The following is a 12,243-nucleotide window of genomic DNA, read 5'->3' as shown; positions in this document are numbered from 1 at the left end:
AATGATTAAATACATAGAACCTGGATTTATTTGATAAAGGACCTTTTGACAATATTTCCAGGCATGAAATATGCAATTATGTCTTATTAGATATAGCCAATAATTACTTACGTCCTAATTTATATAGCATCGTTTGATCGTAAATTTTAAGGGAAAATTATGATCGAAAATAAATCAATAGTTATATATTTGATTATAAATTATTTTATTAAGAATAAATAGAGAATTTCAAAAACAAATTCTTATTAAATAAAGAAAACCTTTTTTTTTTCTCGATAAAAAATTGTAAGCTTTTTTCGATTTCTAATGATTGGGCTTATATATTGGGCCTTCATTGTTCAGTATCTCTTATGATTGGGCTTATATTGGGCCATTAAATCTCTTTATTGTAATAAGGCCTATTTTTTGATGGTTTAATATTGGTTTGGGCCTCATAAGCCCAATAGGATCGATTCCATAAATGGACCTAGTCATTATATAATGAGCAACTTTCACATATAGCAAACAAAAAATTCATATTTGTATGCTATAGCAAACTTTGCATAATTGGGCTCCATAGCAAACATAAAACTGTATAATTTGCTATATATATACAATTGTATAATTCGCTGGCCTATTTCATTGCAATTGTATAATTTGTTTTGCATACAGTTGAATCGAATTAAAATGTATGTATATTGCATAATTATAAGTGTATAGCAAGAAGATATATGTTTTTCTCGCTTTATACAAAAATAAAAACACAATATATACACTTCTGTTGTATAAAGCTAGAGAAAATTGTATTTCACTGCAATTGTATAATTCGTTGGCCTTTTTCTCTGCAATATTTGAAGTAAAATGTTTGTAAATTGTATAATTAAGTGTATAACACGAAGATATACATTTTTGCATGTGTATATACAATTTTCTCTCGCTTTATACAAAACGGAAACAAAATTATACACTTCTGTGTATAAAGCGAGAGAGGCGAGCGAGAATGGAGAGTGGCGAGCGAGATTTTTGGGAGAGAGATGCTGGCAAATTTTAGCTAATGTTTGCTATGGAGCACAATTAAATCAAACCCTAGCTATTCCATTTAATTTAGGTTATTAGTTTGCTATTATATACAATTTTCCCTCACATAATTTGCATATTTACATACTGTAATTACAGTTCAAGCTGGCTCATTTATATAATTCATAGGTTTTTATAATTCGCGGGTATATTTGAATAATGAGCAACTTTCACATATAGCAAATAAAAAATTCATATTTGTATGCTATAGCAAAGTTTACATAATTACGCTCCATAGCAAACATAGAAACTATATAATTCGCTATACATATACAGTTGAAGCAAATTGTATAAAACAAGAAAGACAAAGACACTTGGGCAGAGAACTGTATAAAAATGAAGTATATAAAACGAATTGTATTATTATAAGTGTATAGAACGATTATATGCAATTTGAATTTGTATAAAATGAGAAGGAGAGAAATACCAAAGAGATTTGACAAGGAATATACAATTGAATCGAATTGTATAAAACGAAAAAGAGAGAAATTAGAAACAATTTTTATACACTTGTGGTTGTATAAAAAGTGAGGAAGCGAGCGAGAGGTTGGAGGAGAGTGGCGAGTGAGATACTTGGGAGAGAGGCGCCTGACAATTTTTTGCAAACGTTTGCTATGGAGCACAATTAAATCAAACCCTAGCTACTCCATTTAATTTAGGTTAGTAGTTTGCTATTATATATAATTTTCCCTTGAATAATTCAGTTATATTTGTATAAACTCAAAATAATGAATTTATACAATTGCTGAAATCAGATAAATAGTTATACAAATTCTAACTTATACAAAAGTTATACAAATTTAAGTTTGAAGATAATCAAATTCCTAATAGATTTCGTTGTTATTTTTTCCATCTTTTAATGTTGTTATATTTATATCAATCCAAATAATTTTTTTATCATTAAATCGGTAATAAAAATTATATTTTCGATGGAAATAATTGTGGAGAGTGGAAAATAACTAGACAAAGTTAATTCATGAATTTGGCTGAAAATTGATAAATTACTAAAATTGAATTAATGGGTAGATGCATGGATGTTATAAGCAAACACTATATTCTTCCCTTTTATTTTTCATTTGTCATAAAGTGGTAAAAATATGTTTTAATTTTTGCATTCAAAATTATAAGATGTTAGTTCCATATTATTCTTCTAATAAGGTATACAATAATTATTTTTACTGATAATTAACTGCATAAATCTCTCTTGAAATGTCAATTTGTAATACAATCATCTCTAATGATTTTAAATGTTAATTTATTTTCCTTAATCAATTTTAATGCATGAATAAAACACAAAAAACTACTTTGGATAAACAACTTAAAGATGCACGCATTAAGATATATATAGACAATTCTTTAAATTTATTAGGTAAATCGTATTTAATTGGATACCTCAAACTTTTAATATAATATTTCAATTAAAATAACAAATATTCCTTTCTTCTATATTTTTATTCCCTTTCTCTTTTGTACGACGTTAATAAATTCTAAATAATAAAGATATATCTTTTCATACAAATTTCACTCTTAATTATTTTAAATATTATATACATTATTCATCATTTTCAAAACTAACCATAAAGGAACTTTACAATATTCTATCTTGATTTTGAACCTCCCCATTCCTTTTTTAATCGTAACATTACATTTTTTCCAAAGCAATTTCACTATCTTTCGGACCTAAATTATATTATATTAATTAATATTTTAAAATCAAAAGTTAAATCTACATATAATGAAAAATACTATCATTTCTAAAAATAATTCATAGTAATATAATAATTAAAAAAACACATCTTAAAATGTCTGTAAAATTTACGTCAATTAACCCTTAAAAATAAATGTACAAGAGTAATAAGGAAAGGGAAAAAAAAGTATATTTTAAGCTATACGACTAAGTAATACGAAGCGTTAAAAAATAATTTGAGATAACTATATTCATTCGACGAGATAGAAAAGAAATAGAAAATGACATAAATACCCTCAACCAAAGTACACTTGCAACAATCAAACCTCTATTACATACACTATATAGATAAACATTATAGACAAATCTCATTTGGTCTTAAAAAGACAATCTTTTTACACTCTACAGTTACACCCCACTACCCCCCACCCCCCTACCCCACCCCCTCTTCCTCTTCCCCAAATCATCCATCAATTTCTCCGTCTCCATTTCAGATCAAACCCCCAAAGCCCTAAAATCCCCAAAAATTGAGGAAAAAATGGAGCATCATACAACTACAAGCAGAGCAGAAGCAGAGAGACTGTTAGGAGTTGCAGAAAAGCTGTTAAGAGATAAAGAATTTGCCCCTTGTAAAGATTTTGCACTTCTTGCTCAAGAAACAGAGCCTTTACTTGAAGGACCTGACCAGATCTTAGCAATTGCTGAAGTTCTTTTAGCTTCTGTTAAACGAATCAACAATCACCATGATTGGTACTCTATTCTTCAAATCCAAGGTCGTACTGAAGATTCAGAGCTTATCAAGAAACAGTATCGTCGTCTTGCTCTTCTTCTTCATCCTGATAAAAACAAATACCCATCTTCAGATACTGCTTTTGGCCTTGTTGCTGATGCTTGGGCTGTTCTTTCAGATCCATCAAAAAAGGGTCTTTATGATAATGAACTTTCCCTTTTTGGTAGAGTTAAATTGACTCCTTCTGCTCGACGAGGAAGACCTAGAGGGAGTTATAATAAGCAGAAGAAAGGAGATGCGAAGTTACCTGTGAGGAGGAGTAGTCGAGCGAGTAATTCGGGTTCGGGTCAAAATCAGAACCCTAATCCCAGTCCGGTGAGTCAGAAGAGTTATCATAGTGCGCCGCCGAAGGCTACGGCGCCGGCGCCGATGAGTGGTGCGATGAGAGGGCAAAGGGTGGTGAATTTGTGGACGGCGTGTCCGTATTGTTACAATTTGTATGAGTATCCTAGGGTTTATGAAGGGTGTTGTTTACGATGTGATAAATGTAAAAGGGCTTTTACTGCTACTGAGATTTTGTCAATGCCACCAATGGTGCCAGGGAAAGAAGCTTATTATTGCATTTGGGGTTTTTTTCCAATGGGTTTTGTGAATGGGAATTTGGAGGATTTGGGTACTGTGAAAGGAGCTGCTGCTGCTGCTGCAACTACTGGTGCATTTCCAACTTGGATGCCACCGATGTTTTCGACTCAAAATGCTGCGAATAATCAACAAAATGCTACTCCAATTCCAGCTACGGTTCAGGTAACGAATCCAGCGCCAGCGCGGCCTCAGGCTCCTCCTCCTCCTGCTCCTCCTGCTGCTGCTGCTCCCAGACCAATGTCTACAGGACCTAAGAAAAGAGGTAGGCCTAGGAAGTATAACTAAAAAAGGTTTGATTTTTATGGTTTGTCTCAAGAATTTTGAGTCTTATGGAGATTATAATGTTTAGTTTGATCAAGTCGACTGGAATTGAATGATCGATCGAATCTTGTAGTAAGTTGAGTAGTGAGCAAAAGTAGTTGCTTTTCTTTACTCATCATATGAAGAAGTATATAACTGCAGAACTGTGCTGTAGCTTGTTCTTGTTAGATGCCTTGTGTTTGTAGAAATTTCTCGTTGTTGGTAGATTTTCTGCGGTTTGTAGGTACTATATTTATTCAATTGTCAAGACTCGTAGTCATAGACTCGTTTTGTAATTGAATGATCTTTATGCCAAATTTCGAAATTCTAATTTCTGTCTTGTTCACATTTTTCTGGAGTTAACTCTTTGAGGCATGGTGGTTGTTATTTTGTCTAGTGTGTGAAGTTTTGATCAGGTACCTGAGGTAATTCATACTGATGTTCTCTTTAAGTTATCGTAAATTTCATGTATATCTTGTTCGTCTATTGGATTGAACACCTTCTGTCTGAAGACTATATTTGTGCTTAAGCATATTGGCTAGTTTATATGAGCCAGGAATTCTTTTTGAATTAACAACCGGGTAAATATGTGTCTAAAGATGTATGATACTTTTTATCTCGATGAATAGTCGAAATAGATACCATAAATAGTATTCATGAACTTGAGAAGATTGTCAATAGAACCAGAATTGTTGAAATGATGGAAGCAAAATGTTGAGAGCAATATTGCTAAGAAGACACTACAGAAGATTGTGAGAGCCTAAGACACTCACTTTGACACCTCTTAAGACAGATATCATTCCAGTTAGGTACTTGGTGCTGGTTAACACAAACAGTCCGAGCACACGCATCAGCACAAGCATCGAGCTCAGAAACACCACAAACAGTAACACAAGTATCAGGTGTCGGGTCTTTAGAAAATGCACCAACCTTCTTCAGCATCCTGTTTGAAGTACACACTCTTTCACAAACAAAGATATCATCCGAGTTCTTCTCACGACCTCTGGCCCTGTTTAACCTCTCCTCCTCATCTCTCCTTTTCTTCGTCCTGAAAGCTTGCCCTGCCATTACAGCTGGTACTGCAGCTCCAAGAACAGACCACCACCATTCCACCATTATTGCTACCTGAAGAATATATAGCCTTCAAGACTTCAAGCTTTTCCTGGACTATTTGTGACGCGTAAAGTAAGACTTGGCATAACAAGACTTCACGTAAAACAAAACAAAGATTCATGCAACAAATGCATCCAAATATCTAACATGGTCGATATCTTTTGGCTCAACCTGAAATAATTAAGATGTGTTCAAGAAAGAATGGGAAGTGTACGTTATGTTTTCTCTTATGCTTTTAGCTTAACTGAATAACACAAACATATCATTTATGCCCCCATTTTTAGATAACCATCACTTATGCTCCGAGTTGTATCCAAGTTGAAACTGGAAATTACCACAGGAGAGTCTAATTTGAAGTTAGAGTTACCATATACCTGTGCTAGAGACGAGGTACACATCAAGTTGGCTCAAACACCACCATTATGTATGAAAAATAAAAATAGGACTTATATAATGACTACAAGTTGTCTAATGAGCAATCGCTTGATCTTTGAACCTCACACCACATTTTTAGCTTGCCAAAATGCTTACGCCTTACAATATATATTAAGCCTCAACTATTTCAAGGCTAAAGAAAGCCCTTATAATATGCCCAATACTGAACCCACTCTTTAGTAAGAACTCGAACACATTTGGCCTACCAAGAAGAATGCTCTGAAACAAATCATACTAATTCCATTCTTGACCAAATTGTACCATCCAGTTGCTTGGAGGCGCAGTGAATCATATCAGTCCATTTGTTCTTTCTTTCTCTATCTGAATCCTTCTGTTAATTTGATGGCAAGCATCTTATTCAAGAAAAAACCCAGTAGAGTGTGCTGGTCGCAAATTTGCTTAAGCAACATGAGTAATATTGATTAATTTACCTTGAACAATATTGTTAGCACCCGCAGATAAACTCATTTTCAAATGATTTTCGTTGGTATAATAAAAAGTCAATAATTATTTGATTAAAAATTGATGATTTTGAGGTAAGAAACACGTATTTCATTTCTAAAGTTCATAAAAAAAAAAGGAGGAGGAAAATGTAAATGAAAACACCCCATACCTTTCATAAAAACACTATGGAATAAAGAAAAGTGAAATTAGTTACATCTTCATAGATTTTATATTAAACCCTATAAGCCTAGTTAAGATTACAACGATTTCAATTAGTTACTTATAGAGTTATAGTTTTAATATTGCTAATAAGCAGGCTCATTTAAGAAATTGCTTAGTCACTAATAAATGTCATGTTTGAATATATAAGCAGATCGCATATAAACATTTGAAATTCATAACAAACCAAAAAATGAGTACTTTGCTATCTTCAATATTTTCATCATAGTTTTTTCTTTTCAAACAAATTCTGAAATTTCGATTGAAAACAACCTCACTATCCCGTATAAGTAAGGGTAAGGTTGTTATACATCCAAATTATACTGGTATGTTGTTGATGATGACTTCATTTTATTAAGGCCAAACACATAAGAAAAACACTCAAACTTGACCTCAGTTATAATTTCAACACTTCAACTCAAGCTTGTTCCAGTAAGACCTTCCAACCCTCATCAAAATGCATCACTTGGGTCACTTTTGACTAACTAGTATACAAAATAGTCATAGAAAACATTTTCCTTCGTAACGGACACCCCCTTAATGAGTGGTTGCACATCTTTTGTATGAAAAGAAAGCAAACGAAAGGGAAAATGTACATTTGCCTTCTTTTTGTTTCACCGGTGGTGACACGAGACTCTACCGTGGAAGCCGGTAGCAGAATGGATGGCTACCGTGAAAGTCTCTCAAGCCATTATACTAGACTCAACCAACTTAGATATCATGAAGATAAGGAAATTGGGTGCAACAATGAGTAATAGCTATTGCTATTGTTGAAGCAGCTATTCTGCTATCAATGCTACCTACTGTTCCATCATTATCATACAAAATAGCAATCATATTGGCCAGATAAATTTGAGTAATTCTTGCAAATCACTACCAATTTCTACTCTGATGATAAAGTAAGCTCCGCACAGAACATAATGTTCCTATACCACCACTCCTACTAGCTACTTGCATGCCCTTCAAAACTTTGTTCTTGTAACATTAACTACAACCCTTATACGCAAGCAGGATCTGTCATAAAGAGGGCTGCGTTTAAAGCAACTTGCAACTTATAGGAACTAAGATCTTAAAATTTGCAACATACCAATTCAAAAAATGGCCTTTACTTTCTAACACATCACCATACATGAGGATGTCCTTCTCATCCTCTGAAATTGATGCAAAACTTCAGCTTACAAAAGATTTGTTGCTGCAATCTTCACATCAATCTTTCTAAGCATCTCACTTACAATGACTTTTCCACCTCAATCAAACAAAAAATTGCGCCAAGTTTTCCCGATGAATGAGACTTCAACCTTTCCTTTCCATATCTCTCTAAGCCAGCATTAAGCATACAATAGACTAAGTTCCACTCATTCTTAATGAACACTCTGGGCTTCTTATAAGAATGTGACTATTCCTTTTATCAGAAAATACTAAAATCGACGAATAAGATAGCGAGAGAGTAACAATAACAATACCAAAATGGAACTAGACAACGCTCACCTACTAACCTTCTTCCTAATACTCGACCTCTTTTATCTTCCGATCTTGTTTAAACTGTGCATTTATCAAAAGAAACTCATTCTGTATGTCCAAATTATCAAATTAGAACACAATAACTCAAAAAGGCTAAACCCCTGAAACCCATTAATTTCAATTCTGTCTCTGTTACTAGTCTTAAGTTCACATTCGCTTACCACAAAAGGAGTAATGGCTCTGGTTGTATTCTGTACCACTCACTTAAAATTCTAGATTCACATCTGCTCACAGAGACTCAGCACTAATCATTTAACAAGAACAACTGCTAAAACTTCAAACTTTAACAATGGCTGAACAAGGGTTCATCAAACACCTTCCAAGTGTTAAACACACATAGCATATCAGATGCAAAAAAGATCAATTTTTTTCAGCAGCATGACAAAATATGTGCAAATGGGTGTCATAAAACATCAAGAACATGTCAAATTGAGAGACTTTTTTCCATATTATTCAAGAAATGAAATCTTCATATATGCAAAAGGGATAGAGAAACAACCATATACTGCGAAAATAAACAATTTATTAGCTAAAAAAGGGAACATACCTTGATTTTATCTCCTTTAACAGCCGTCACAAGTGATAATCAGTGAGCAATCATATTGGCCGTAGAGGAATACTTGTTCTGCAAATGGAGTAATAATCTGAGGATTCCTTATATTGCTCCATCGTTTGGAGGTTGTGAGAGCATTGTGGACCAACCAGCAATAATGTCTTATTGGTATGTCAATGTTCTATTTCATGGTTACTTACTTATCAATAAAGTATATTCTATCTATTATGGCGACAACTATAACTTTTCTATCAACACTACTAACATATCGAGTGCTAAATGAAAACATTGTGGATAACATGCTCGATTTTAACTTGTAAAACAGGGATCTTAGCCAGTCTGATAGAGCAAAGTATGGCATCTTGGATAACTTGGTCCGATTTAGCTTTGGAGTGGAAGATTTTGAAGATGTGAAAGCTGATGTTCTTCAGGCTTTGGATTCCATTTAGGCTGCTGTTTCACCTGCAACGATTTTTTTCCTTTTCCTTTTCATCCTGATTTCGTTGTTCGTACTTGTGTTATTGCTGACTTCCATCACGTATCCAATTGTTTGAACCTAATTAAAGGATCATCTAGTAGATGATTCAGTCCATTAAATTATTTCATGTCGTGTTTCTTAATCTCTCAATTTCTTCAAGGATGAATATTCCTCTCATGTCGTTTAAAGAATGTATTTTTTAAAAAAAAAAAATGGAAGGGGAGAAAATCAATTTGTGTTTACTGTGTTGGAGACGTCTTTTGAGTTAGTTACATGTATGTCAGTGGTCATAGATTTTTCAAATAATATTTAGGGGAAAATTTGGCAAATAGTTTTTATTATTTGGTCATAGGTTTTTCAAATAATATTTAGAGAAAAATTTGGCAAATAGTTTTTATTCATATAATTTGCCATTATTTGGTAAATGCTTTTGACAATTATCTCAAATTCTATAATACTAGTTTTTTCTGATATTTGGGTCAAATCTCTTTAGAATTTTTGAAAATTGAAATTTTGATATTAATTTTTTATTATTGTATAAAAAATCATCTATAGTATTTGTATGCTTTGTAATACATTATTTTTTTTTATGTGAATATCAAAGTAGTAACGATATAGTCCGTGACTATGAAAGTAATAATATGGTGATTGATGAAAATGATAAATAATCAGCTTAGGATATACTTTGTTACTTTACGATGTGTGAAATAATATTTGTTGCATCAAAAATTCAATTGACTTGTAAATATATATTTATGATTATTTTTGATAGTTTTTAAAACTTGTGAATATAAATAATATTTTTTAAAAAAATTGAAATATATTTCTCAAATACCTGATGTTCTCTATGCACAATTTTAAAATAATGATTTCAAAAAATAATAAGCACTAATATTAACTACTTAAAGGTTGCTATTCTTTTATGAGAAAAAAATCACTATCATTGATTGACAACAATTTTCTAAAATATGTGTTGGTATTGTTGTTCCTGCGTCTCTTCGGGGACAGAATGGGTAAGTTGACATGACACTCAACTACAAGTTGTAATCGAATATTCTTTCAAAAACCAATGGCCCATGGCTATGAATTTCACATGTAAAAGTAAAAATTCATTTTTTTTATTTATGACTTTTACTCACTTTTTCTGCTGTTAAGATTATTGAATATTAAACAAATAAAGCTCAGCACAATGATTTCGTAATTCTTTTACAAATTTATTTTTTAATTTTATATTTATTTATGAGATATATTTATCCATAGATATAAAATAATTTTCCTCTACTCCATTTGCAGAACAAGTATTTTAATCTCCGGTAGCAGAATGGATGGCTACCGTGAAAGTCTCTCAAGCCATTATACTTAGATATCACGAAGATAAGGAAATTGGGTGCAACAACGAGTAATAGTCATTGCTATTGTTTGAAGCAGCTATTCTGCTATGAATGCTACCTCTTGTTCCATCATTATCACACACAATAGCAATCATATTGGCCGGATGAATTTGCATAATTCTTGCAAATCACTACCAATTTTCTGCTCTGATGATAAAGTAAGCTCCACACAGAACATAATGTTCATATTACACCACTCCTAACTAGCTAGATACTCGCATGCCCTTCAAAACTTTGTTCTTGTAACAGTAACTACAACCCTTATACGCAAGCAGGATGTTATGAAGAGTGCTCCACTAAAAGCAACTTGCAACTTATGGAACTAAAATCTTAAAATTTGCAACAAACCAATCCAAAAAATGACCTTTACTTTCTAACACATCACCATAAACTTGAGGATGACCTTTTCATCTCAGAGATTGATGCAAACTTAACCTTACAAAGATTCTTTGCTGCAATCTTCACAGCGGTCTTTCTAACCACCTCACTTACAATGTCTTTTCCACCTCAGTCAAACAAAAAATTGCGCCAAGTTCTCCAAATGAATGAAACTTACTTCAACCTTCCCTTGCCATACTAAACCAGCATTGAGCATACAATAGACTAAGTTGCACTCATTCTTAATGAACTCTTTGGGCTTCTTATAAGAATGTGACTATTCCTTTTATCAGGTAATATTAAAATTGACGAATACGATAGCAAGAGAGTAACAATAACAATACAAAAATGGAACTAGACAACGCTCAACCTACTAAACTTCTAACTAATCCTCGACCTCTTTTATCTTCCTATCTTGTTTAAACTGTGTATTTATTTTTGTATGTCCAAATTATCAAATTAGAACACAATAACTCAAAAGGGCTAAACTCTTGAAACACCATTAATTTCAATTCTGTCTCTGTTACTAGTCTTAAGTTCACATTCGCTTACCACAAAAGGAGTAATGACTGTGGTTGTATTCTGTACCACTCACTTAAATTTCTAGATTCACATCTGCTCACAGAGACTCAGCACTAATCATTTAACAAGAACAACTGCTAAAACTTCAAACTTTAACAATGGCTGAACAAGGGTTCATCAAACACCTTCCAAGTGTTAAACACACATAGCATATCAGATGCAAAAAAGATCAATTTTTTTCAGCAGCATGACAAAATATGTGCAAATGGGTGTCATAAAACATCAAGAACATGTCAAATTGAGAGACTTTTTTCCATATTATTCAAGAAATGAAATCTTCATATATGCAAAGGGGATAGAGAAACAACCATATACTGCGAAAATAAACAATTTATTAGCTAAAAAAGGGAACATACCTTGATTTTATCTCCTTTAACAGCCGTCACAAGTGATAATCAGTGAGCATCTAGTAGCTCTGAGTGTGTATTTTTTTTTTTGTAAAACCTTTTGTTCTCTGCAACAATAAATGGAAAAGGGTTTATTAGAAACAAGACAACGATAATCCTTTTTGATGTTTAAAAAATAACAAAAGTAGTCCCATATGTTTGTTTTAGATTCAAAAATAGTCCTTTTAATATCATTTAAGAAATTATAGTCTTTTTTCTCTCTCTAAATTTTGGAATATTTACCAAAAAAATTATTTAATCAAAACCATTATAAATTTTAATACAAAATCCTAAATCACAATGTAACCAAAAAATCATACCTCAGGGT

The 12,243-nt window shown here is 32.5% G+C and overlaps 2 protein-coding genes and 1 long non-coding RNA gene across 6 annotated transcripts; 2 read left to right on the top strand and 1 right to left on the bottom strand.

The window, feature by feature from the left end:
- Positions 1-3,108: 3,108 nt before the first annotated feature.
- On the top strand, positions 3,109-4,761 carry LOC101253888 (uncharacterized). Its single transcript, XM_004237944.5, has one exon. The coding sequence runs from the start codon at positions 3,282-3,284 to the stop codon at positions 4,398-4,400; it is 1,119 nt and encodes a 372-aa protein (XP_004237992.2). The 5' UTR covers positions 3,109-3,281; the 3' UTR covers positions 4,401-4,761.
- A 280-nt stretch (positions 4,762-5,041) lies between these two features.
- Positions 5,042-12,038, bottom strand: LOC101253378 (uncharacterized protein At5g64816-like). 4 transcript variants are annotated; one of them, XM_069297349.1, is made up of 3 exons: positions 11,886-12,012; positions 8,695-8,772; positions 5,042-5,582 (listed from the first exon to the last, which is right to left on the bottom strand). In XM_069297349.1, exon 3 carries the CDS (start codon positions 5,529-5,531, stop codon positions 5,145-5,147), a length of 387 nt encoding a protein of 128 aa, XP_069153450.1. In that variant the 5' UTR covers positions 5,532-5,582; positions 8,695-8,772; positions 11,886-12,012; the 3' UTR covers positions 5,042-5,144. The 4 variants fall into 4 exon arrangements, with proteins under 4 accessions (XP_069153450.1, XP_069153451.1, XP_004237990.2 ...); XM_069297350.1 differs by having other exon boundaries at positions 5,042-5,540; XM_004237942.5 differs by lacking the exon at positions 8,695-8,772 and having other exon boundaries at positions 11,886-12,038.
- Positions 8,753-9,320, top strand: LOC138348348 (uncharacterized). The gene is made up of 2 exons (XR_011220887.1): positions 8,753-8,868; positions 9,026-9,320. It is a non-coding gene; the product is annotated as an uncharacterized lncRNA (long non-coding RNA).
- Positions 12,039-12,243: the final 205 nt, after the last annotated feature.

This window comes from Solanum lycopersicum, chromosome 4 (assembly GCF_036512215.1).
Source record: "Solanum lycopersicum chromosome 4, SLM_r2.1".
Lineage (NCBI taxonomy): Eukaryota > Viridiplantae > Streptophyta > Magnoliopsida > Solanales > Solanaceae > Solanum > Solanum lycopersicum.
The sequence above is the reverse complement of the archived record's forward strand: the minus strand, read 5'-3'. Positions and strand labels throughout refer to the sequence as shown.

Coding starts and splice junctions, on each gene's coding strand:
- LOC101253378 (XM_004237942.5), bottom strand. CDS start 5,531: ATGGTGGAATGGTGGTGGTCTGTTCTTGGAGCTGCAGTACCAGCTGTA.
- LOC101253888 (XM_004237944.5), top strand. CDS start 3,282: ATGGAGCATCATACAACTACAAGCAGAGCAGAAGCAGAGAGACTGTTA.